Source organism: Hirundo rustica, chromosome 4 (assembly GCF_015227805.2).
Source record: "Hirundo rustica isolate bHirRus1 chromosome 4, bHirRus1.pri.v3, whole genome shotgun sequence".
NCBI lineage: Eukaryota > Metazoa > Chordata > Aves > Passeriformes > Hirundinidae > Hirundo > Hirundo rustica.
In genome coordinates, this window is record NC_053453.1 from 20,402,439 (window position 1) to 20,429,706 (window position 27,268).

The 27,268-nt window shown below is 41.7% G+C and overlaps 1 protein-coding gene across 5 annotated transcripts in view; it reads left to right on the forward strand.

Moving 5' to 3' along the window:
- Positions 1-757: 757 nt before the first annotated feature.
- The window catches only part of GRM8 (glutamate metabotropic receptor 8), a 328,659-nt gene continuing 302,148 nt past the window's right edge, over positions 758-27,268 (forward strand). For 2 of the 5 annotated variants that reach the window (XR_005700607.2, XM_040062865.2), the window contains exons 1-3: positions 815-940; positions 1,315-1,571; positions 8,348-9,195. Coding sequence is in view for 4 of the 5 variants with exons in the window: in XM_040062865.2 (XP_039918799.1) it covers positions 8,686-9,195 (510 nt within the window). In the remaining variant the exon portion in view is untranslated. Of the gene's footprint in view, positions 941-1,314; positions 1,572-2,745; positions 2,869-3,040; positions 3,144-8,347; positions 9,196-27,268 lie in introns of those variants that run through there. The other 3 variants (XM_040062862.2, XM_040062864.2, XM_040062863.2) reach the window with 3 other exon arrangements.

The window sequence follows — 27,268 nt, forward strand, 5'->3', positions numbered from 1 at the left end:
TGACGAACCGGCCATCCTGCCCGTGGGGTTTGGAGCCCCGTCCTACTGCCGGGGCCGGGGGCTGGGCCGGCGCCGCGGCTGCAGTTGCGGGCAGCGCCCTCGAGGTGGAACCTTCTCACCGAGGCTGAGCGGCGCTCCCGGGCGGGCGGCGCGGCCCCGCCGGGGCTGCGCTCCCGGGGCCGGCCCGGGCACTCCCGCCTGCGGCGTGGGGCATCCCTGTGCGATGGTCGTGTGGTGGGCAGAGCCTTTAGGAGCCGAGCAAACTTCCAGAGCCTTCCGGCGAGGTGCTCCCAGCTGTGTTCCTTACCCTCTGGGATGGCCGTGGCTCCGCGCTACCGAAACCTCCCTGGTGTCGGGGGATAAATGGGAACTCCGCCATCCGGCATCCGAGCTGCGAGCCAAAACCGGGGACGGGACAAAGAGCGTCGGGAAACTTATTCTGTGTCATCGATCCTATGGTGGGGGACACGACTCCGCCGCCCGCGGAAGGCGGGATGTGGAAGGAGGCTCCGCACCCTGGGGGAGACCGCATTAGACAGACCTGGCCAGCGCCGGTGACCCCCTTTTTGTCCCCCTCCATGTTCCCGCTCCCCCACCGCCACAGCCTCAGCCTTTACTGGCTTCCGCTGCCCAGAAATCCCGCGGCACGCGTTTGCCGGGCACCGCGCCCCGGGCGGAGCGGGTGTGCCGCGGAGGGCGGTGCCGACCGCGGGCGGGCGGGCCCGGAGCCGCAGCCCGCGGCCGGCTGGGGATTCGCGCGGAGCCGTGCCGTGCCGTGCCGTGCCGTGCCCTGTCCGGTCCTGTCCTGCCGCGGAGCGTCTCCTCCTTCAGCACCAAGAACAGCTACAAGTGTGGCTAGGAGCCAGCCGAGCCAGCCGAGCCGAGCCGAGCCCCGCCGGGCTGAGCTGTTCCGTGCCGTGCCCGTCCCGCCAGAGCAGCGGTAAGCACCGGCGGCGTGGTGCCGCTGCCGCCGGCAGCCGGAGGCTCCCAACCGTGGGCTCCTGGCGCGGAGCGCTCCGCCGGCGCGGGGGGCCGGGCCGGGGGCCGGGCCGGGGGCGGGAGTGTTTTCCTGCTTGGCTGTGAACGGCTCGGCCGGGCCGGTGCGTGCGTCCGCCGCTGCGACTGAGCGGCAAGGCAGCGCAGGGTTGGTATAGTCACGGGGGCTGAGCCACTGACCCCAAAAAGTTACCTCGTGGATTGTGGTGGTGTTGGAGGATTATTATTATTATTATTATTATTACTACTACTACTACTACTACTACTATTATTATTATTACTACTATTATTATTATTATTATTATTATTATTATTTAGGCGAGGGGAGGAGAAGTGAGGAAGGAGTCAGTGGAGCAGGTTCGGCTTGGCTGTTCGCGAGTGTGAAACAGTGCGACTGAAAGCGCTCTCCTGGATACCTGTCCCAGGCAGAGCTCTCCCATATTAAGCTGACGCTGCTGAAGGAAGCTGTCTGAGACGAGGCTTGTACAGAAATTCTCATGCTATTCCCGATCGACACCGAGTATAATTCCAGGGACCTCCACAGTAACATGGATATGCAACTCTTTTCGATCAAGGTATTGTGTATGTGTGTGTCGTCTTTACTTTTAATTTTAAGCAGACAGGAGAAGGCAAATAATGCGCGTTTTGCCTCAGTTCAGATTTTGGGCTGGGAATCCCGGGCAATCCTCTCCGCCTGCTTCGTGGCGCCGGGAGCTTTTATTTTTTTTTGGCGTTAATTATTTATCATTTTTATTGTCGATATCCTCCCCCAATCAGATCTAACGAAAGAGATCCCGGACACGGTGCCGTCACAGCAGAGAGCAAAAAGGGAGAATCTCGGAGCCCCCGAGCAGTGAGGTCTCCCCCTGGCCGTCTTAGCCGAGTCCTCTCCCACCCTCAGGGGAGGGAGGCACAGGGATTTCCCCCGCACTCCCCGCCACCTTGTTCACGTTTCGCTGGCCAGGAGGGAAGAGGGCTCTGCCGCCGCTCGGGGGGCACGGGCCAGCCCTGCCCGCCGCAGCCAAATTCTCCGGGGCAAGGGTCGGGCGAGGTGCCGGCAGCCCGCCCATACCTTGCCGAGTGGGCTCCGCTTCCTTGGCTCCGCCGGGGACATCCCCTCGTCCTTGGGGAGAGAAGGGGCAGGAGGATCCCCGCCGAGCTCCGGGGGCTTATTCCCCCGAGGAAGAAGGCGAGAGGCTGTACTGGCACGAGGCAAGGCTTAATTGTCCTCGGCGTGGAGCGGCATCCCCAGCGCTGGCATGTGCTCGTTGCAGGAATGCGAAGTGTTGGCAGGTGAATGTATGACACGGTTAAAAAATCGAAACCAAACAAACCAAGCAACAACAACAAAACCCAGAGAAATAGGAAAACCAAACACAAAACCCATACAAAGCAACTCAAGTTAAAAAAAAAAAAAAAAAAAAAAAAATCAGTGACCCAAAGTGCGTGGAAATCCGGCGTTGGTGTTTTGGAGTTCGCGACCTTCCGACCTCTGGGACCAGGGATTCATTAAAAGAGACTTAGGTTTGCATCGAGGGCGGAGCAGAAGCGCATTAAAGCTGACCAGTTGATATAAGGAGAGGAAGGAATCACCGGCGGCTGGAAGTAAAAGGCGACGCTTGATTTTGCGTCGCCGCTGACGGAGGTGCAGCGCTCCCGGCCGGGGACCAGGGCTCGGAGGGGCCCGGCGGAGCCCTGGCTGCAGCCGGGAGATCCGCATGTGCCCTCCGTCCCCCGCCCACGGGCCGCCTCGGCTGCAAGGCCGCGACGGGCGGCAGCTCAGACCCGTCCTACGGCCGCTCGCTGGAAGGAGCGAGGCTGCGAGGAGAGAGCCGCTGTGCCGGAATCCCTCCACAGCACAAGCCAGCCGGGGTACGGATAAGCCTGGAAAGAGACAAAAAATAATAAATCGCTCGGCTAAGTAAAGTAGAGAACAATAGGGGGCTCCCTTCACGGGAGAAGCGCAGCAGCGATGGGCGATGGTCGCGGAGTTGCGCGGGGAGAGCCGGCTCGCCCAGCCCGGGGGCGCTCCCCGGGCCCCTCCGCTGGGCGGGGCCGGCCTGGCTGCGGTAGCGCTTCCTCGGGCCGGGAAAGGTGCCGAGCACGCGATGAGCCGGGAGAGCACGGAGGAGCCGCGCTGAAAGCCGGTGCGTGGCCGGCTGTCGGCTCCCGGCGGTGCGCGCCGGAGGCGGGCGGAGAGGGGCGGCGGGGCAGAGAGCGGCGCGGAGCGCTGTGCGGAGCGCTGTGCGGAGCGCCGGGCGCGGTGCCGTGCGCGGTGCGGTGCAGGGTCCGCGGAGTTAGCCGCTGTGTGCGGTGAGGAGGGCGCGGGTGCGGTTCGCGGAGTGCTGTTCGGAGTGCTGTGGGGAACGCACGGGCGCCGTGCGCCGGAGAGCGGGCTACGGAGAGCGGGATGCGGAGAGCTGCTCGCCGGGGGCGCTCGCCCGGGGGACTCGCCCGCTCGCTGGGGCTGCCGCCGGGGTCGGGCGTGGACACAGTGCGGGACTTTTCCTGCAAGGCGCCCCGGGACGATTTCGGCGGACCGGCTGCGTTTCTGGGGGGCAGAGCCGTTCTTGCAGAGCACCGGACTGCACCAGCAGCGCGTGTTCTGAACACAGCTGCGCGGACTGGGGAGCGGGAGTCTAGTGGGAAGAGGGTCAAATGAAAGCAGAAACAACAGAGAAAGCTGTTGTTATTGGGTGTCTGGGAAAATCTTGATCATCATTTGCTAGCCCAGAGGTGAAACCTTTTCTGAAGGTGCTAATACTGATGGGGTTCATTAAGTTTTAAATCCAGCCAAGGGCAGAGGAAAATATTCAATGAAGTTTCCTTTTTAAAAATTGTAGGCTCCTCTTAGTCTCATCCCAGCAGAAGGACCTGTGTTGCATTTTCACACAGTAGCTTGTTTGGTAAATGGTTATTTGCAGAGTAGGGAGTGGAGGCAGGTGTCCTGGGGTGTTTGAAAAGGGGCTGTTCAGGCTGAGGGTACATATCAGACTTCACAGGGAAGAAATAGTTCCTGTAAACGAGATGCTGAGAGTGATTCGCCTTGAAGTCCTGATTATTGTGTAAAGGTTACCTCTGTGGCAGGGGCACAGCAAACCATTACAGAAGAGCTGAGGTAGATAAGACTGCTCACATCAGTGAAGAATTCTCTTGCAAGTTAGGAGTTGCAATGTCAAGGCCAAAGGTTTTCCAAATTCCCCTTTGTTGTCAGCAAAACCCATTAATCTTCTATATGTGTTGGGCTACTGTGTGCAGGTGGCAACTCTTTACCTGTTCTGTGTGGAAATTCAGCTATTTGCTTGTTGTGGAATGCTGACCAGGAGAAAGAAGCAACTTTTGTGAACATTGAAATGAACGTTAGTAAGAGAATTCTTTCATATTTCAGAGGTTTCAGTAGTAAAACATCAAAATAATCAAATTTGGTTTTGTTTTTGATTTTTTTTCCTCCTCAGAACTTAATAATGGAAACTGCCATTGTTTTGTTTTCATTCAGTGAAACTAGATCAGTTTTGTATCTACTGGACAATCTGATCTTTTGTGAATGGGTTTTCACTCTAGAACTCCTCGTATCTTAATTTACATAATATTTGCTTTGTTTTATCTTAGTGCAGTTCTAACCATGCTTTAAATACAATAACACATTAGTTTCTTTGGCTTGAACAAAATTTTAAACATTTTTTCTGAGGTATTTTTTCTCCTCACTTGATAGCTTGTTTTGTCCCTCAGTGAAGGGTTCATATATGCCTGTCTAGCAGTGTCAGCTCTAAAATGTCCATCCTGCCTATGCTGCAGAGAGTATTCCTTGCTCCTGCTGCTGTCTGTAAATGTGAGATTTTTAAAAACCGTACTTCCTGATGAACATATTGAGTCTTTCTACATGTTTTCAGCGAAAACTTCAATGCCAGCTGAAGAGGGCTCTTTCAGCAACCTTGTTAAAGAAATAGAAACATTTCCTGTGTTTATTTAAGTATTTATCTGTCACTCAACTCATTATTTGGACCTTTTCATTAACATAAAGAGGTTCCATAATGAGCCTGTCGTTTAGTGCAATGAATCTGTGGTTGGAGCAATGACTGGTCTGGGTTCATTCTGATGCACTGGTTCTGGCAGTATGGTACAAAAATACACAACCTTGAGCACCAAATATCTGATAAAGCTGAATGATTTTATGAAGGAAGTAATTTCAGAACCAGACGCTACATGCAGAAGTTTCTATCACCCCTGTCTTGCAGTACTCCGCCTCCTTAGATTTAAAAATAAATATATATTCTAGCAGAACAAGTGGAGGTTTGTACTGAAATACTGACTTTAAAAATAGCAATATGTTCTGCTAATGCCAGATATTTTAAATGAAATAAACCCAAGAAAAACATGTATTGCAAGGTGACTGGAAGAGACGCTTTGTGGTGCACTTACTCTCGAACTGTGCTGGGGAAATATATGAATTTCTTCTCTGAACTCAAGTTTCTAATGAACACCAACTACTACAGTGGGGAACCTGGTAAATCAAGAATATATTTGCATTAATTCAATCTTTTATGGTCATTTGGAAATGGACAGCATTTTATTTCAAATGAAATCTCTGCACATGAGAAAAGTTCATTCAGGCTTTGTAGCCCAGAGGCCTGTGCTTTTTCACTAAAATTCATTGATAAAAATGGAATTAATTTAGATCATATGCTTTCTGCTTAGCTACACAGACTTGAAATGTTCTGTAAAAGGTAATGTTAATCAATATATAAAAAGCAGTGTGCCACGAATAAATTAGGCAGTATAATAGAAGCTTTTATTTCTTAGGTAACATTAAAAAAGGACTAAAAGGTCTTAAATTTTTAAAAAGAACACTTTAAAATTTTATTTCTGTTTTATAGACAAGCAGTGGACACTTGCAGCTAAGAAACATACTTTTTCAGGAAACCATGCAAGCTGAGGCAAAGCAATTAATGCTTAGGAAGACTATAATGTTGAAAAATGCTAATTATCAATTCATTTGATTTTCAGTCAGTTCGAGATAAAGTATTAGACTGATGACTTTGGGCTCACTGTAGCTTCTCTATTGTTAGAATTTGGGTTGCAATAGCTGAATTCATCACTATTTGTTTGCATGAACACTGACACTTGCTTTAATTTCTGGGCATTCTTTGGCCATTCTTTGTAAGGAATTAACCTGCAGCTGAGAAAGAGAGAAAGCATCATTTTTTTCCTTCAGGAATATTTTCCCTTTTTCAGTGGTACTTTCTTGTTCTCCATATAGTGTTAAATAAGAGTAACCTTATCTTTTATTCCCTTAGTGAATTTCTCCCTGCCTGGTTTGTACATACATCCATGGACTAATGAGTTCATTGTGGAACCATACAACAAATTGCTTCCATACCTATTTTAGGTCTACTCTTTCCTATTTTGAAAAAAAAGCTGTGTTTTTTCTACTAAGGCAATCAAAATAACAGATAATTGTGGCTAGTTAGTAGTTCAATCTTTTCTCTATAGTGTGGACCATATGAGAAACATCCCATGGGCCTGGATCACATCACACTGTAGTGTGAGTCAAGTTGTTCAGTTTGTGAACAGCTCTGAGTTTGGCTCACAGGGCTGAAGCCTAGGCAGCTTTGTAACCAGTGTGCCTAAAAAGAACCAAGGGAGAATTATGGGATTATCACAAAACAGCACAGATTTTATAACACTTGGATTGAACCCTGAGCCAAATTCAAGCAAATCTAAATGCCAAGAGGCACGAAAAGTCCTGTGTGCTGTTCTCAATTGCAGTGATTTTATTCATACCCATCAAATGTTTCATTTTCAACTGGTTCTATTACCAGATCACAGTGAGATAGTTTAGCATTCAGTAAAAGACTTCCCATTGTGAATTTTTTTCTAGGGTCTTCAAATAGCCATCATTTGAAGACTCTACTTCAATTTTTGTGAGCTTAGTGTTTTCATGTAAGGAAGTCATTTAACAAAATTAATGTAAAAAGAGGATTATCAATTTAAAGCATTATCAAAGTGCATTTTGAGTTTTGTTACCACATGATACATAAAAGTTTTGTGGTTTTGTCTGTAGTTGTCTTTCAGTGTGGCCATGTTTTTGGTAGGAACCAGTCAAACCACTAAGGACAAAGTAGATATTTACAGATGAGCCTGATGCCTGGGTTTTCTGTACTGGCAGTGGTATAGGCACTTGTTAAGTGTGATCAATTTCATGGTAAGTAAAACTTTTGTAAAGAAAAGGATAAGGTAAAATGTGCCCTAGGATGTCCACTGCTCTCCAGAGCCTGTAACAGATGTATTGAGAGACTGGTTCAGCTGCAATTGCCCACAGTGTGCCTATCTAGTATCAGGCAAAACAACTTCTCCCTTTCTTGTCCTCAGAGGTTAAAAAATTTATACAGGTATGTATAATTTTGTTAAGAATTGAAATAAATAAATGCCTTCACTTGAGAATTAAAGTGTGGGCAATTAGGAGATACTTATAACAGTCAGTCAGGTGTTTAGATATGTAGGCTGAAATCCTCATCTCGTTAGAATCAGTGGGATCTCTCCAAATGTCAGTGCAGGCACAACATTGTTCCTACTTAATGCGGTCCAAATGCAAGCAGAAAATAGAGACCTTGTTTATATTAAACCTCAGCTCAAGTCAAATGTTGGAAAAGGAATGTTGGATGTTCAGCTGGTTTCCTAACATAATATATTGTTCTCTTTTTACTTGAGAAATCAGCTACCTTTTCATAAAAATAATTTAGTGTTAGATGTGATCTTGAAGGAGATTTAGATATATAGTTATCCCCTCCCCGCCCCTGCCAAGTGAATTCCATTGGAGAAATAATCAGTTTAACATCCAAATGAATTGAATGTGCTTGTACTGCATTGGCTGAAGGGTGTACTTAAATTCAGGCACCCTGATTACTCCATTGTCATAAATGAGACCTCTCCAGGAGTGAGAGTGTAAGTGATTATTGCACTTCTGTCGGCTGGAGGTGAATAATAAAGTTGAACAGAATAATGGAGGGAAACAGAAAATACAGTGTGTTATGGATCAGCTCTGTTTCTGGGTGTCACGCAACATGAAGGTAAATATGAGTTACGGTTCAGGATCTGAACACCAAGCTAAGTTTAGTTCCCCTGATTCGGCTGTTGCTCTGCTGGCATCATCAATTTCCTGGCTTATAGTATAGTGCAGCCAGGTGTTCAAATTCACTGAAGGCCAAGATTTGCTAACTTAAAGAACATTGGAAGTAAAACTTAGGTGACGTAACTGCTGTTCAAAAGTAAATATACTCTCTGACAAGTATAAAACTGCTGAAGTAAATGGTATTTCTCACTGTTTTTTAAATTTTTTTTTTTTTTTTTTCAGAAGTACCTCAGCTGTAGGGCAAAATACAAGGACATAAGCTACTGACCTCCTTTTAGCATCAGGACCACATACCACCCTACTTCTCACCATCAATTAAGAGCAACTGAAAAACCGCCTCAGAAAAGCTGGTCAACCTGTTCCATCAGTGGGCACCTTTTGTAAAACACATTTTATGTACTTCTGCTGAGATCTTTTTTTCTACCGACCTACCGCATGGTTCTATATTACTTACTGGGCACTGATGGTAGCCCCCAGAAAGTGCAGTTTCAAACGGTCAGCCTCATCCTTTAGCAAGAAGAAAACCTGGATACTGGATAGCAACAACGTCTTCAGAGAAAATGGTATACGAAGGCAAACGATTGGTTTCCTGCCATTGTTTCTTCCTGTTAACAGCCAAATTCTACTGGATACTCACTCTGATGCAAAGAACTCATGGCCAGGAATATGCCCACTCCATTCGACTGGATGGGGACATCATCTTGGGAGGACTGTTCCCCGTTCATGCAAAAGGGGATAGAGGGGTGCCTTGTGGGGAGCTCAAGAAGGAGAAGGGGATCCACAGACTAGAGGCAATGCTGTATGCAGTTGATCAGATTAATAAAGACCCTGATCTTCTTGCTAATATCACCTTAGGTGTCCGTATCCTTGATACGTGTTCCAGGGACACTTATGCATTGGAGCAGTCCTTAACATTTGTGCAAGCATTGATAGAAAAAGATGGTTCAGACGTGAAGTGTGCAAATGGCGACCCACCAATTTTCACTAAGCCAGACAAGATATCAGGTGTGATAGGTGCTGCAGCAAGTTCTGTGTCCATTATGGTTGCAAATATTTTAAGGCTCTTCAAGGTAAGTAACATTTACTGTCTTTAAGTGAAGTGGTTGAGTTGTCATATTTTCAGAAAAGAAAGGACACTTTTCACATTCAAAAATCTGAAATGGCTGGTTTGCTCTTTCAAAGCAAAGGAGGGAAAAATACCTAAAAGCAGCATTTTCAGACCCTACTTTAAGGTGCCAAGTGCTTATCTTAAAGTTCTGAGCAATCTGTGCACATTTTAACTCTTTAGGGATTTGTATCCCTACTTTTATACTACTAAAATTTGTTCCATGTTGAGCATTTAAGCTCATCACGTCTGGGTTGGGATTGATTTCCCAAATTCCCATGAGAATGAAAAGTAAGATTTTAACACAAAATTTTTGGAGGACCAGGTCATTTCCTTACATAGAAAGATATGTCAGTAACATTGATGTGCATGTCTAGCCAAATGCAATGTACTGTAATATCTTTGATTTTCTTGAAATTTTGCCTCCTCCATATTTTCTGCAAGGTGAAATTTTTTCCAGACTTTGTTATCACTTTGTGAGAGATTATTTTTAGGCAACAGTTCTAGTGGCATTTGTTTCCAAATACTTCATGAAGTCAGACATTCTAGATAATGGAAAAGTAAACATGCCACTTTTAAATTTGCTAAGTTAGATGGGAAGATGAACACATTCTAATCAATCAACTTGTATGGAAATGATCAGGCAGCAGATATTTAATTTTTAATCCTTTGCAACAGCAAACAGATGACGGTAAGTTGAGCACTGTTTTCTATGTGCAGGACAATTGTAACTTTCGTCTGGATTAGTGTTCTACCACCCACTGTTCTTTTCATCCATTCAGAGATCTTGCCTTATTTCATACAACTTTACAATCACCAAAACCCACTGAAAGACCATTTCTTTGACTTTGGTGCAGAAGATTCTGTTAATATTTAATATTGCTGTTATGTAGTTTGAAAAGTGTTGCACTTGCTTTCTAGTTGCTGTAACTGAGATTGATTAGTAGTAGAGAAAGATTGGCCTTTTTTTATGGTTTCTCAGCAAAGTGCATTTCAGCCATTTGAATGGAGATTTTAGTCCTTCCCTTTGGTTCTTCCTCGAAGGAAATAATGATGGATTTACAGTTCATTGGAGGAGCAAAGTGACTTCTGTGTTGTGGTCAGGTGTTCCTTTCAGTCTCAAAACTGATGCTTAGCTGCAGTTACTGCACAGGCTTGAGAGTAGTGGACTAGTTCTAGCCATATGTTTTACTTATGTGAATCAAGTACACAAGACTGAGTTAAGACTTATAAAATGTTCCATATGGAGAGCGCCTCTGGAGTTGTTGTGCCTGGCGGGGAGGTTTATCTGTCCTGGGAACCATCAGGCATGTTGCAGGAGGCGTCTATTTTTCAGTTTGCATCCTTTTTAAAAATTGCGTTAAGCTATTAAATAATGCATATTTCTGAAATAATGGTAGATGGAATGGTCACTTTAATACCCATTGTGATGCAGGGCCACACAGACTACAACTTACACCCAGCTGAGTTGAATAGGGTTCTATAGACTGATTTAAGAAACTAAGCCTGGTAAGACATGCATTAAGTGTGAATTAAGAGCAGCAAGAAGGAAAGAGGCCTATGAATTGTCTAAGATAGCGGCAATTTGTCTTCTGAAACCTTGACAGCTACCTCCTGATTTACATTATGCAATAAGATTGCAAATAACATTCTACTGCAGTCTTAATCAATAGAGGGTCATGTGATATCCCCTCTGGGGAAAGATCTTATTTACCCATTTAATTGATGTAACACAGCTGCTGGCAAAATGAGGAGACATCTCTTCTAGTTTTAAATATAGATCCTGTACAAATATTCTTTAAAAAAAAAAAAAAAAAAAAAAAAGCCAATTATACCCTTTTACATCTGATGATGGACCAGCATGTGAAATCTGTTTTTACACTTTCCTCTCAGAAGTGAATCTCTTAATGAGTAGAGGCTTCTGGATAAGGCTCTGGGTGAAAAGCACCATAGAAACTACTCACAATGGTTATAGTCAAGAGGATTAGGAAATTGAGGGTAATTTTCCAGAAACTTAGATGTATTGGGGTGTGTATATGACCAAAGACAGGCTGAAATTCTCAGCTGATGCATGCCCACGGCTTTCTAACTGAGGACCTGGACCTTGGCCTGTGCGCATAGAGGCTCCAGGCATGAAATTGTGTTTACTGTATCTTGGTATGTGTCAAGGTGGGACACTCAGCTGGGGTAAATGTCTGTACTTTCACTGAAGTCAGCAATCACCGTCATGCAATTGTCTGTTTCCATTTTTTCCAGGATGAGTGTGATTCATCCATATTTCTGTTTAACAGTACTATTTAAAAAGTTGAACCTGTAATTTGAAGTTCAATATTGCTTTAATACCTTCTCCAAAGTTCCTAAATATAAGAACTACATATTTTTGAGAACATTATTTTCTGGCAAAATTTTAATTTGTAACGAAATTGTGAGAAGTATATCTCTCAATGTGAATACACAAAGATAGCCTAAGAAGTCCTACTCTCAGCAGCCTAAAATTTTATGCTGCTATTTTTCTTTTTCTTGCATTTTTTTCCTTTCTTTTATTGATTTTACAACAGAAAACATACAGGTCAATAGTTCTATCTGATGATCTGATCGATAGCATAAACTGATAGTAAATGTATTCTTTTATCTAAGTGTTTCCGTGAGAAGAGGGGAGAGAGGCCACCACAGGAAATGACCTCTATCTATAGCCTTTCATGATCAAATGGCTTGCATTGAGTTCTTCTCTCTCCTTTCTCCTTCTGTGAATTTCGAGGCCTTGCTGCTTAACAGGTGATTTTACCCTTGGTAGGTCCAAAACATTAAGGTACAAATTTGGACAGACTAAATTTTACCAGTTGATGGTTTTAGACTTTCTAGAGGCACTTTACATACAGGAAACACTGGAGCATGGAATTTATTGTGTGAAAGTGGACCTGTTCTTCCTTGATTATCATCAGGTTGTTGGTTTTTGCCATAATTTTAAGTTGGTTTTTTTCAGGAAACACCAGGAGTGGGCTGCTTCACAGAGAGAACAGAGACAGGAGACCATAGACTGGTAGGATCTATTGAGGAGGTGGCTGTTTCAGTTAAGCAGCTCTCACTGTCACAAAGAAAACCTTTATATTGACTCAGTCTGTCAAAATATTACTCTTACATCCTTCCTTATACTTGTTTTACAGAAATTCTGTTTTCCTATAGGTTGCTTACGCATGGCTAGACGGGAACTTTTATCTGTTTTGTGTGACACTTATGAGCATCTGGGTGGTTTCCCAGGGCCCCCAAACTCAGCCTGGAGGAAACGAGAGACTATGTATCTTAGCTCACTTCATGTCTTGTGCTCCCTGTATTCAAAGCTTCTACTTGTTTAATGTCTGAATAACTTATGTGAATGGTTAAAATCTGCTGGAAAAAGAGAGGTGTTTGTTTATGCTTGTGTCCTCACATCTAAACCCCACATACTATTTCTGAACTCCTTGGTACACTCCATCTGTCACCTTCACACATCTTCTAGCTGGTGTCGCACTAGGAGCAGCCTAGGGATGATGGTTTGCATGCAAATTGGGATGGGTGGACAGTATGCTTCGTGAATTGTGATCTCAAGCTTTTATGTATATATTTATTTACACGTGTATAAGGCCAAATATTCATCAACAGCTTTACTCCTTCCTTGCTTTACTTTGCTTTGCCTGGCCTTTCCTTGTCTCGCCTTCTGTTTTCACCAGTTCTCCCAAGGCTAAATTACTTATTTCCTCTTTGTGGTCAAATTTACTTTTTGCTGCAGAGCTGTAATCTACTTTAATAGGTGCTGTCTGAAGGGACTAATATTTGCTTCATGCACATTTGCCTTATATATTTCATACACGTTTACCTCAAGAGAAGTACAAGTACAAATGACATTACGGAGTAACACTTTCACCTTTATGGCAACCATCCAAAATACAAGAGATAGTTTCTTTCAGTCAATCTAGAAGTGAATATATTAGTTCCACTAGCATTTTGCTTATTCACTTTGATTGTTTCATAGCCTCATTTTGGATTTTAGTGTATATCTTTGCCTGGTAGCTTTGCACAGCTACTAGGGCTATACTTGGATGATGCTATTTTTATGCTTAGTTGCAGGTCTTTTTATGTTTGGCTGCCATTTGGCACTTCTGCTGCCTTGTGTTCTAGACCTGCATAGAGCAGCAGACAGGCCTCCCAGAAATGAGGGCATTACCATAGTATAGAGCCTTATCTCACTGAACTTCATAAATTCAGGGCTTCAAATTTAAATTGTGGCAATGGAGTACATCTCATGAAAGGAATATGATGTAAATAAAATGTGCTAACATTTTACCACCTAATTTCAGAGAGCACAAACATATTTTTGTGAGGCAACCTGAGGCACACACAGATCCTGATCTAGACTCTATATCTACAGAAGTACTTGCACCTCATGAGCATTATAGACTTCAAAGGCTCTAGGAAGACGCAGGAGTCAGTCTGTTCCATGTGTGACTGCGGGGCTTTTCCATTATGGAAAAGCTGTATTATGTACTTTAAAGAAGTAAAGAAGAGGCTCAAGAATTTTACCTAACATATTGGTACTCTAATAAAAAATGCACTGCACTGGTTGAAATACATCCATTTTCTGTTCACTGTGTACTGCTACATGTGTCAATATTTTCCACTGCTTACCATTTGAAATGTGTAATAGGAAGATTTTTTCCCTGGTAGTTATAACATATGTGGAAAATTTTGTGTGAAGTGTGAAGAAAAATTGTTGCATGTAGGGAGAAGATGACTAAAACATTTTGAAATAGGTCTCAAGATGAACATATTTATTTTACTTTTGTTCTAGATAATATTTGCACTTTCTGAATAATTTTTAATTATAAAACAAGCCAAAACATCCCTTTTGATTTTACAGTGCTTTTTTGTAGCTTTGTACTTGCATATATCTGTTTAGTGCCTGAGCATCTTGTCTTGTTATTGGCTGGAAAATGCTTTTATTAAAATTATATTTTTTTCATAATTGAACTTCTTTTACATAGAAGAAACATTAATCTCTCTTTATATTTCCATGGCAGTAGACACTTAATTATGCAGAAAACCCCTTTTAACTCAACCATGATGCTTCTGTCAGTACTAGGTTAAATGTATGTGGTCAAGAGAGGCAAATACCAGGTCAACACCAAGATGAAATTATAGGTACAAGAGGTACTTTGCTAGCATCAATAATGAAACAGTTGCCATTTTTTTAGTTGCAGCCAGAGGAAATAATAGGCTTTCAGATTCTGTGAAAACTGCTAGCACTGATTAGCATCAGATTTTATTTGTGCTAAGCTGCCTGAGGCAAGAGAGTACAAAACCAACTCAAATGCATTCATTCAGTATTTTACAGTATATTAGTATATTTTTACAGTATATTATTTCCTTAAATATTCCTCTAAAAGTTTAAGGATTTTGGTTTCTCACATTCCTAGATGGAATTATAACCTGTGGTTAGAGCAAAAGGGTAATCTGCTTTTCTGTGTTATTTTCATTTGTTTGTCATTGGTTTGCTACAAGGCTTGAGAAGCATTTTCTGACCTTTTTGTTCTTTTTTGTCATTTTGATTTGTTTGTGTTTAAGCATTCCACAGAAACAATCAGAAGCATGATCAATATTAGTTAAATATTTGTGGTGTCACCCCTGCTTTTGTAGGCATGTTGAAAGTGTCTAAAATGTTGAGGGTTTTACTTCATTCCATAAGTACACTACATGAGCACATTACAAAGAGAGTGGAGCTGTTAAAGACCAACAATCTGATTTTCTTTCTACTTCCCTGAGGGCAGGGAATATATATCTCTATATATATCTACACGGTTCCCTCACATGAAGGAAACTGCATATGCAGAGAAAATGATTTCACCCTTTCATGGCTGAGGCCAGGTGACACAGGCACTCCACACCCATATCACATACTCCTTTATTCCCTCAAATCATGGGTCTGCATGCAAATGACCAGGAGGGGACGATTCCTGACCCATGATGACTTCTGAAGCCTGTCAGAAAATTGGGAGACTTGGCTGGCAGAGGTAATGGCCGAGTTATAGACTGTCCTGACCGTCTGACAGTGCAGGCAGCTGAGCTATTGCTCAGAGATGTGCTCTGAAAGAATGTGATTTACCAGCATAGACATTGCTGCTGATTTCTCAGGACAGAACTCCTCTGCTCCTACGTCACATGGAAGGGAAGCCAAGACACTGCAAGGATCATTGACGCTTTTTCAGTGCTTTACTACAGCAATGTTAGTTTTATTAGCTGCAGTGAGAACCAAATTAAGATGACTTTTCCCCCCTGGTGTTTAATTGTTTCAGTACAGTAGCAGTTGGGCAATATGAATAGTCCTGCATTCTGACTGTCATCAGAAAACAGGCACTATTGTGTTACAGCCAAGTGCTAGATTTTGTGTTTACTTATTTCCTTTCTCATTATTTTCCCTAAAGCATATTGTGCTTTTAGGATTAAACTGGTTTAGAGTGCTTAAATGTATATCCTTGTGCTTCCAAGCATTTATCAGAGAAAAGTAGTCATCAGAACAAAAGTCTTATTGGAGGACACTAGTTCCACAGGAATGAATTAAATAGCCAAGAGCAAAAAACTCCTCTGGGTTGGAACCTATATGTACTCCCAGCAAGATATTATGTCCCCTATCTCTCTGACAGAACAATTAAGCATTTAAGTGAGGCCTTAAATTAGGAGGCTGTTGGCCCTTGGTTGTCTGTGTTCTCAATAGAAAGAATAAAACGCTTTCAGAAGGGGGCTGGGTTGATACCTGCTTGTACTTGCATCAGATTGAACCTCTCCTCACTGGAAGGCTTTGGAAACCTTTGATGGAAGTGATAGAAGGTTCTATAAGATGATTTCAAACACCTGCAAGGGTGGTGCCAGTTTCTTGAATCCGTCCTCACTTTCCTTTGGAAGGAATTTTACTCATTTGCTTTTCTCTTTCTTTTGCCACACGTTTATTTCTTTCTCTACTTTAATTAAGAAGAGCTACTTTTTGACCGCTGTTGCCAGTATTTTTCAAGTGACTATTTCATTCCATAGTTTTCAAAGAAAATTTTTTTCACACATGCTGAATAAGCAAGACTTGACTGAGTCTCGGTTTCTGCAGGTTGTGAGGATGAGTGTGTCAGCAGGGGGAAGAGCTGTAAATTAGGAAACATGAGAAGGACCTGTCTGTGGGGATAACAGGAAAAAAGAGAAATGCTTGTTGAAGGATCGAACTCTAAAGGGACATGGGTCTCTATATTTTTTTATCTCCCTGTAGGATTTCTTGTCTGGCACTTCAGATAGATACTGGGCTCTAACTCTTCTCTGGAGTAAACTATTTCTGGTAGCAATGCTGAGATATTCCATGGTATTGAGAGATCTCTCTTCCTATTTTATTTCTTCTACAGCTTGTGACTGTGGGACATGAGCAAAAGTGATTTCTCTGAGCAGAAATAATTCATCTTTTGAGTTTTGGCTTATGGTTTTTCACTAAAGGTGCCTCCAGCATTTAGTTATGTAGCAACGGTATTTGTAGAGGCAGAATCTCTGTTCCCTCTTCACTAGTGCATTTTGCACATGGCTCTTCTAGAAATTGGAAAGTAGCAAAAGTATGATAGCCCATTTTGGGTATCATACTATGAAAAGTGCCTAACAATTTCCATAAGATTTTTACTTTGAGAGTGGCTTTTTTACATTTAAAATGCCATTGCAATTGTCTTCCAGGCAGGGCACAATTTTGTTAAGCACATCTATTTCATTACAGGAGCACTGATCCCCTGAAGTGATGGTTATTCTTATTCAGATAAAATTTATTTGTTTTTTGCTTGCAAAATGCTGTGAAATATTAAGGTCTTCATGAAAACTTATGACCACGGTTTTACTTAGGTAATTCATTGGAGAAGCTATCGACCCTACAATGGTTCTCTAGGCCTGACACTTCGGAAACAAAACCTGGGAAATGAACTGAAGAAAGGGATGGTTTTCTTGCCATTCTGGTTTCTTCGCTGGGTACCAGGCATATGCTTTGGTTCTATGAGTTGTGCTGAAACACAGAAAGTGTCCTAGATGAGCTGACTTCCTTGAGGGCTGCCACCTAGACAAGAACTTACCAGTCTAGAAGGTGTGTAGTATAAATGTACGTGAGGTTGCGGGTCTCCAGACTAACCTGCCTATTTGGATGACATGTAAATGGACTATTAAAGTGGAACATGTTGAAATTCAGTGCTAGATTAAGACAATATATATTGGCTAGTAATAGAAAGGAGAGAATATATAGCATACACGTGTACTTTTGTAAAGGATGTTTGCTATGTTGTTATATTACTGTAAGTTCATTGGCTGTGGACCACATAGTCCAAACAACCTTTCAAGACAGTGCTGTGGGAGAAGAGAATATATCTTGGCCATCTGAGACAGGAACAAATTTATCATTAGGAGCAGCATCAAAAAACCTGGGGAATTCAGACTGTGCTCACTGCTATGGTGTCTGGGATCAAACCACAACTACAGAAAGAGATAAATAGGCTGTCAGGGATGGTATCATGCACTGAATGGAAAGTGCAAAGGCCTTCGAATCCCAAGACTGTGGATGTCTTGCTGAAGGAGCATGACTTGTTTTAGGATTCAAATTGCTGGCTTCTGTGTTCATGAGATGCAGACAAGTAGTGTAAGTAGCTATGTTTTTCTGTAGCTGAGTGGATAGGACCTACTTGTTGAATTCTGCTTGCTCAAAAGGGAAATGGAGTCTGATTTTTGTGTGACTTAGTCTTGCTTATGTGAGGAAGAATCTCTGAGAGAGCAGTGAATTCCAGAGAAGCCAGTGAATGATACCACTCTTTAACTCAGTTTATCCAGAGGCAAATAATGTCCTATGTCCATTAAAATATTGTGTCATCACTGTTAGTAGGCTTTGTATTTGAGTAGGGTTTGTCCAGCACCCACATAGAAAAAGTGAACATGGGTCCTCTATTGCTTCATGTAATTTTCAGATATGATCATGTTGATGTACTGTTGGTAGCAGTCTGAAAATAGATAGGGACATGCTCAATTAAAAGAGATTTTTCTTTTTTTTTTAATATGAGACAATAATGATCTTGGGGAAGATGGCCATTTGATCTCCACAGACATGCCTCTCCAAGTAATAGTTTTATAATATGGATAAACTACAACACTAAAACTCTAAATTCCATTCATAGAGGAGCAGTAGAGCACAGACATACATAGCTAGAGCTAGGATATTTTTTCAGGAATGAAAATATGGGTTGATTATTGCCAAAAAAATATTGCCAAGAAATACTCTCTTATATGTTGTCTAAAGTTTAATCCAGTTGTGTATGATGAGAAAAGTGCCAATTTTCCTAGCTTTCTGAAAATTAGGCTGGATAGAAGTATAAAAACATACATTTTTTTATAGCAGTAGGAAAATGATCTAGGTAAAACAGCCAGTGTTTTCCACTCCTAAATTTGATGGTTCTGCTTGCTGTTTTTGCACAACAAAGCACAGGATTTAAAAGTTACCAGCTGCAATATTTGCTTTCCAAAGTGTGAAGAGAACATGTATTGTCCTGAGGATTAAAGGGCTGATTCTCTTTGTGCTCAGTTCAGACAGAACTGAAGGGTTTGTAATGAAAGTAAAAGCTATTAAAAAGCATGAAATATGAGAGAAAAATAATGTGTTTATGTCTTCTTTGTTGGATAGGATTCGATGATACCCTTAGAAAGTTTTGTGTAAACACTTGTCTTATTAACTAGCATTTCTTTTGTGCATGTTGCAAACACTTCCACTTGCAAATCCTAAGTGCAGTCAGAGCTGTTGTTTCAACCTGCTGGGAACTGTTTTGCCAAATACCACCTGAACGACAAAAACTTATCATCTGTGAGCTAGTTCACATCTCCAACTAAACAACATTTTGGAAACTGCATGTGTAGGATATTAGACACAGCACAGAAAAAAATAATATTTCTAGTGTCAGTTTTGGTGACTGGAATAAGACTGGATGGTAGCTGTGCTGTATATGGGAGCATGAAATCTTGCAGCTGGAACAGATGCTGAGAGTGCCCTACATGACTCAAGGTATGATTTCCTGCCATTCCTGCCAAGTTTCAAAGCTTGTGGGTTTTTGTTGTTGTTGTTTTGTTTTTCCTCTCCTAATTTCTATTTTTGGGCTGAATAGCAAAGAACTTGTGCTTTGGGAATGAAGATTCACCTTTCTAGTTATATTTATTTTGTTGTGCCTTTACATACACATCAAATAATTTTTCTGGCCTGCAAGAAAGAGTGAGACGAAAGACGTAAAAAGTTGGTGAGAATGCAGGGTATTTTTGGTATGGATCACATAATCACTTGGCTCAACGGCAAGCTGCACAGCTTTGTGTGAGTGTGACAGACTTCCCTTGCTGTGTGGTACTGCTCGTTGAAGCCTTACGTCCTTTGTCTCGCTTCAGTACAGTTTTTCTCTGTGACCTTGGGCAAGGCACACAGCAGCGAATCCTCAGCCTGATGGATGATGCCTGTGGAGCTGAGTGCCCAGAGGCTCTGGAGGACTGATGTCCAGAGCTCACTGCCCCTGCTGCCCTGGTCAGAGCACTTCTGTGGCTGAAGGGATTTGTGAATATGAAGCCTCCTTGATAATCAGATATAAGAGTGAGGGGTGGGGGCATATAAGTACTTCAGATAGCTAGTCCTTAACAAGGGATTCTAACAAGGGATTCCTTGTATCCTCTTACACAGTTCCCTCCCCTGGGTTTTGCTATGAAAGGAGATTATCCAAGTCACAGTATGATTTAAATATGCAAGTCATCAGTCTCAGGAGCAAGTGGTGAAGCCTGCCTGAGCTGTACTCAGAGGCTGTACATCCCCCTTAGGAAACGATGACAGTCAAAGAAAGAGAGATCCAGAGTCAGGAAAAGGTATTTGGACTATTGCCCAATAATATTAAAATTGTTAAAATTCGTATCTGAAACCTATTTTAGAGTGATTGGGAAAAAAGAGGAATGTCTATCATTCTTATGACAAAGCATGACATTAAGTCATGTGGGATTAAAGAAAATTAAGATAGGTGAGTGTGCAAATGTATGTTCTACTAAGCTGAGACAACTTCTTGTGTTCCTAAATGTTTGGGAAGAGAAGCAATCAAAACAGTTTGTAAAAGACTTGTTAGTTGAACATTATGCCAGTATGTTTCTTGGTATCTCAAGAACCCTTTTTTTTTTTATTTTGATTTTTCATGATGATTTCATTAGAAGTTTGTTTGCTTTTCTCTAAATTGAGTAAAGGTCCCTAAGAAAAGGCAACTTCTGTCAGCTCAGTGGTGAATAACTGCCTCATCTATTTACCAGGAGTTAAGAGAAGATTTCACACCTTTTAGAAAAGGTGATTACTAATTTTAAATTTCCTCCTTTTCAGTTGTTTTTAATCTACCCAAAGCATGCATGCAATATTGTGAGCAAGGCTCTGCAAATAGTTAGCTGGACTGGAAATAAACATTCATTTTATTCTGAACCAAAATGATCATGTTTTAGTGAAGCTTGGGGGCTTCTTTTTTGGGTTGGGCTTTAATTTCTTTTTTTGCTTCTTTGCTTTCTTTCTGTTTTGGAGATTTGATAATGTAAAATAAAAGTGATAGTTTTGAAATGTCAGTCTTGGGTACCCTTCATTAAGTGCTGGTGCTCCTCTTACCACACTGTTTACTTGTGACTTAAACAAGGTTCTTGGGCAAATTCTTTTGGGTTCAGGGATGGAAATAAAACATAACTTAGGAGATAGGATAGCTCAAATCTTGTCCCCGCAGTCACAGACAAGATTGCTTTATGGTAAAATTATGAGTTTTGGACAAAGAACTCTGCAGAAACAGAGCTGCCTGGGCATGCTGTATATAATCAACTTCTGCCCTGTGACTTTGTGCAAGAACAAGTCCTATCTCACCAGTCTGCTGTGTGCAGGACTTTCCCTGGAGAGCTTTAATTTCAGAGCTGCTTGTTAAACCAGGTCTCTAATGGTGCATCTTCTTGAAAACTCTTGCCTGATCTTCTGCCTCTAGACAGCTGGATGCATGGGAATGTTGCTGTTGCCAGATGCTGTCTATTCACTGATGATAAGCTTTTGCAATGGGAAAATTTTACTTCATCTATGCTAAAGTTCATTAAATGTTCATTAGAGTAATGATTTGAACTTAGCTATTCCCATTCCTCACTGAATACTGGACTATACTGTGAATTACTCTCAGGCGGGTCCAATGGAAGTTTAATTGTTTGTGAAAACATGAACAGCTTCAGCAGCAGAGACTTTCGTGTCCAGAACCCTTATAACTCAATAGTTAGTTGTTCCCAACTGAGTACTTTAACCACCAGGCTATAAAGTATAATTCAGGCAGCTACTGCAGCATCATTTTTCCTTTTGGCACATACTTTTGCATTGAGAGGATAAAGTACAAAAAACAAACAAACAAACAAACAAAAAAACCCACAACCCAAAACAAACAAACAACAACAACAACAAAAAACAAACAAAAAACCCCCATGATGACAGAGACCAGAACTAAAGGAAAATCTTTTAAGAAGTCCTGATAAATGCCATGGGGAGACCTAAGAGTAAAGCACATTTGGATATAAAACATTCCTTTATATGCTTTAGCCATGAATTGCCAAGATTTCTCTTAAAGACTAAGCTTGAAAATCTTGGCCAAAGCAGTAACACAAAATTCATCTCACTCCCTTTTTCAGCTGCCCAGCTGAACACAGATCTCAAGGACAGACTCTCATATTCATATGAACCACTGAATTGTCCCATGAGTCTGAAGTGGACTTCTGGAATATCTATGTTTGCTAGCCATAGCTGAAGATGCAGTGGTTTTCAAAGACTGGGAGTTTCTAACCACCTCCTGCTACACAGTGCTGATCGTCTCAGTTCTCAACTGTCTAAATGCCAAGCAGCTCCTTCAGTATTTAGGGCTGATATCTCTGCAGTGCAAAACCCTTGCCATGAACTGTCTTATTTACTTACTTCATAAAATGTACATGGTTTTTATTCTTGACATACAGGCTTGTAATTACTTTTGTTTTGTTTTACATGTAGGACTTTATAGAAAGAGTTTAGAAATTTTTGTTTTGAATAGAGAATATTGGAGGACACTCCCACAGCAGCTGTTGTTATTAATATTTGTCATTCTTTCATTCTTCAGACTGCTGTGAATATTGTAGTTACTATAGTTATTTAGGCAGACTGATTCATAACAATAAATAATGTATTTAGTTTCACAGTTCCTATTTGTGGCAGTGCTCCAGATTCCTCCCTATAAAATGCTACAGACCATTACAATATTGAAACACACAGAAAAGGAATCATAATAATAATGCAAAACAGAAAAATAAAACAAATAATTGGGCTATGTTGGAAGCTATTTTTTTTTTCCCCAAATCTACCCTACTAGTTTTTCTAAACAGTGATTGGCATTCCTTAACTGAAGGCTCAGGATGTGGAGAGGTCAGGAGGAGGCAAGGACAGCATACAGCCAATATTTCTGCAAGTCCTAATTAAATAATACAGCAGTAGAATTTATTTGGGACAGTTTTCAGATCCACTGACTTAAAAATAATGAAGTTATGGAGTTGGATATCTATATGAATCTTCCTGATCTTATTAAAATATTCTATTCTAAACACTAAGGGTGAAAAAAGTGAAAAAAAAAATTATACACATACTTATTCCCACTTTTTAAGAGCCGAATTCTGCTCTATCTGCACCATGTCACATGCCAAGGAGAACAAAACATGAAGGCAAGAACTGAGAACTGAGTGCAGGCAGTGCTCTGCAGTGCCAGCTGCCACCCCTGGGCACTGTACCAGGGCACCTGAGGACATGAGAAATGCAATATCACTAGATCGAAGTTTTGATACATTTGGACAAATAGAACTGCCCTATGCCTCAAACCACCTTATGCACATGCTAATACTAACATAAAATTTTACCTGGCAATGAATGTATCAAATAGGGTCCTTTGCTTTTACAAAAACCAGCCATGGGTGATCTTTGATGTGCTGCAGTAGCCTACCCTGAGCCAATGAGATAAAAATCATCCACGCTGCCTACAGTGGCAGGTTGTCCTTTGTGCCAGGAAAGGCTGTGGCAGCTGAGCACTGACTTTGCAGGATGCACATCTCAGTACCCTCAGCCAAGGGTTCTCTTGTGGGTATAGGCTCAATTTCCATCCACCGCAATGGGAATGTCTGAGGCTGGTGTGACTCACTGAAATTTAGTGCAAAATGATAGGTGAAGATTCCTCTTCCTTTGATTACTGCTGGAAAGCATTACAGAACTGTGTAAATTTAGAAGCATTTATTGTTACCTTAAGAAAAAGTGAAAGGAATACTTAGGTCTTTTCATCACAAGGGCTAGTGTAGAACTTTGGTGTGGATGGTGATCATGTGAACGACTTAAAATTTTCTCTAACAAACCTTGATAGTAATACTGCAAAATGCAGCTACAGACCTGTCTTAGAAAATCTTAAGAGTATTTAATATATTCTTTAGCAAAGGATTATCAAGTAAGCACCAGTGGAAAAGCAAAGTTAATAAAATTCTGCTGCTGATAAAACCAAAAGTAACATTACTTCTATGTATCTTTGATCATTTTACAGTGCTACATGTGGGGTTTTTTTTGAAAATGATTTAACTTGCCGCAAATGATGTCTGAACTGGCCATCTATCACTGCACAGTTTGTCTGCAGTGCTTGGGAATTTAACACACAGAATGACAAGTGTAATTACATGCTTGTGAAACATATGCCATAATTTATGGATATTAAGCAAGTATAAACAAGAGATCAAATCCTAGTGTAAGCAGTCATCCAAGAAATCATCTTGACATTTATTTCATTAAAATCTTTCTTTCAGTATGACAGGCAGATCGTACCTGAGTTGCACTCACAGCACATCTGCAGATACTTGCAAATTATTGCATGTTTGCAAAGCAAGGGATCAGATACATGCATGCAACTAACATTTAATTTTCAGTTACATTTTGCACACATAGCTATGTATGTGTTTATCATGCTTATTATTATCATCATCACTGTTATTACTATTATTAATCTCCCACAGGTGATTAATATACAGGACTTAAATAGCAACAGCCCTTTTCACCTGCTTACACTGTGTGTTAACATTCACTATAATTTAAATTAGAAAACTGAATAAAAAAGACTCAAGCCCTAGAGAGCTGGTGGTTTGTTCACTTGAGATCCTGCTAGGAGGAGAAGCAGAAAGAGGAGTGAGACGTGCTGGGTGCAGTGTCTCCAAAAGGTTGGTGCTGTAGATGTTAGGCATATTCACAGGTGTAGGAGTGTACTCCCTGCATGGGAGCAGGCTGGGCACTCAGACTCCCAGCTGGGGTCTTCAACACCCTCTGGCTTACTGCAGTGCTTAGAAGGCAGTGGGGTTGCTAATATTGTGTAGATTGCAAAATTGGTTTTTATTTCCTGTTGTCAGGCAATGTCTTTGTCTGCCTTACCCCTCCTGCTAAGTGATGCTTTATTCCATGAGCTATTCCAGGGAACTAGAATAAGCCAATATTTTGAAAAGGAGGAAAAAAGAAGGCAAATCTGGCAACCAGTCCCTGCCAGGGGCAAAATAACATAACTGATAAAAACCAGTATTAATGTACAATGAAATGTCTTGAATGCCAGCCCACATGGAGAGATGGAAAATAGGTCTTGCCAAATAAACTTCAATGTCTTTTTAGCAAGACTTTGAGTTGTAAAGGTAACAGCATTGACTTCTATAAAATCTCAGAATCACATGTCTTTCTGTGAAGTACCTTAAACATACTTTATTTAATAAGATCATCATAATTATATATATCTATATATATTTTCAATTTTATTCCTTTACATTGATAGTAAATTAGGTAGCTTGGGGTTTATTTTGATAAGCTTATGCTTGGGGATGGGAAGGAAGGTCCATAGAGAAAAGTCCTTTGCTAGCTGATATTACTCTTATGCCAATGCCTGTTTCTCTGAAGGAAATATTTTCTTACCAGGTTGCCAGTGCCCCTCTATAGCCACTCTGGGCACTCCTTTCCTGATTATGAGCCAGAAACTGAAGAGTTGTTGCAGCCAGTTTTCCTTGAACCTTTTTACTTATCCAGTGTGTTTCTAAGGTTTTCAAGGAATACCTGTGAGACATAAGCAGAGCATGCTGGTGGGAGCCGAAATCTTTGTATTAGCCAGAAGGTCTCTGATGGCCTTCAAGTGAAATGAGCAAATGGGGGGAAGAAGGAGAGAACATGTGAAAGGCAAGAAAATGAGACAGTGTCAGGGCAGAAACCTACAGAGAAAATTACAGCAAATATACCTGATCTCTGTTGGTTGTGCTATCTTACATTCCTGCTATCAGCCTGGCAAGATGATACCAGTTGCATAATTTGAATGTATTGTTTGCTTCTTAGTTCAGTCTCCCAAACTATTTCAAGGTATGCACACTGAGACAGAAGAAATAGAATTGGTGGGTCAAGATTATTCAGGTTATGTATACTGCAATATAAAATTCTATCTCTGTAACTGAAATGAAAGTGATTTAGTAAATACTGACTTGATCCAGAAGTGGCTAAATTTGTCCTGTAGCCAAGTCTTATCAAAATCATGGTATTAGGGGAACAGCTACTGCTTAACTTGTGCTCCAGTCCTAGTGATCAGCAGTACGTGCAAAGTTGTAAAAGACTAGTCTGGAAGAATATTTGAAAATCAGTAATAGAATCGCAGAATATATTCTTGCAATTCAGTGGATAGAAGGCAAAATTGTCAGGGCTTGGTACTGTTGTACTATTGCAGCAGAAGGCTACGGACAGAACACACATCTGTTTCAGCCTGCAACCACCATGTGAGCAGTACTAACTTACTACTGCATTATTGTGGCCTGCAGGGTCCCAAGCCAGAAGACTATTTAAAAGATTAATTGGATGGAAAGCATTCAGCACCTGAAATCTATCTCTGCTGCTTGACTTTCAGATAAAGTCTCAAGCTTCTTTGCACTTGAAATGTCTTTTCAGGCTGGAAAGCCTCCATTTCCTCAGATGGACAGAAAGTATGCTTATTTATAATTGTGCTGGCTTGAAGGCAAAACCAGCGAGAGACTCCAAGTCAGAAAAAAAAAAAAAAAAGTGAAATAAAATAAAACACACGCAATAGTACAAAAGATCACTGACAGAGTCAGAATACAACCTGAAACCGTGCTGGTAGCAGCCCAGATGAAGCGGTCTTGTTGAAGCAGTGTTCCCACAGAAAGGTCTGGTAGCTCTTGTCCTCCGGGAATTCAGTGGGTAAGGCTGCCTGTGCTGTTCCAAATCCCAGATTATATCCAGGTGGGAATGCTTGGCTCCTCCCCCTGGGCAAAGCATCTCACAATGGGCTGATATCATTTTATCAGTCTTGTAATGGGTCCTTGATTGCCCATTAAACAGAGATAGCTCCTGGAGGGAGTTATCTATGAGTCATGCAGCAGGGCATTGATGGGCCATTAACAGAAGATAGTCTGGAGGGAGGGGCCAAGGGAAACACTGCCCAACCTAGCTTCAACAGCTCATATAGATGGTGATAGAATGCATACTGTGGGCACATCTTACATTGTAACCTAGGACAATAATGAAACATAATATTATAAAGGATGTAATGGAATCCAAGATAGAAACTCCCACTCTTAATGTTTTCTTCACCACACTTAAAGTCTTGAACAGTTGTACTAGGTATCAGAAAGTTATTTGTCCTGAAATTTTCTACATTTATTGGATGTTTTCAAGAATTTTTCCTGAAAAGGGTATTAACATCTCATTTGGTTATTTATTTCACCTGGGAGGTTTCTGGTACATGCAAGGTGATGGGGAGATAGGAGATTGTTTGAAGTAATCATAGTCCCTCCACAACTTTCTTTTGCAAAGGAACGAGTAATATTAATGTGGCTGTCTTAGTCCATTCCCTGTAAGATAATACCAGCCTTTTTCCAGTACCATGAACCTTATTGGAACAAACAAAATTTGCTTTGGG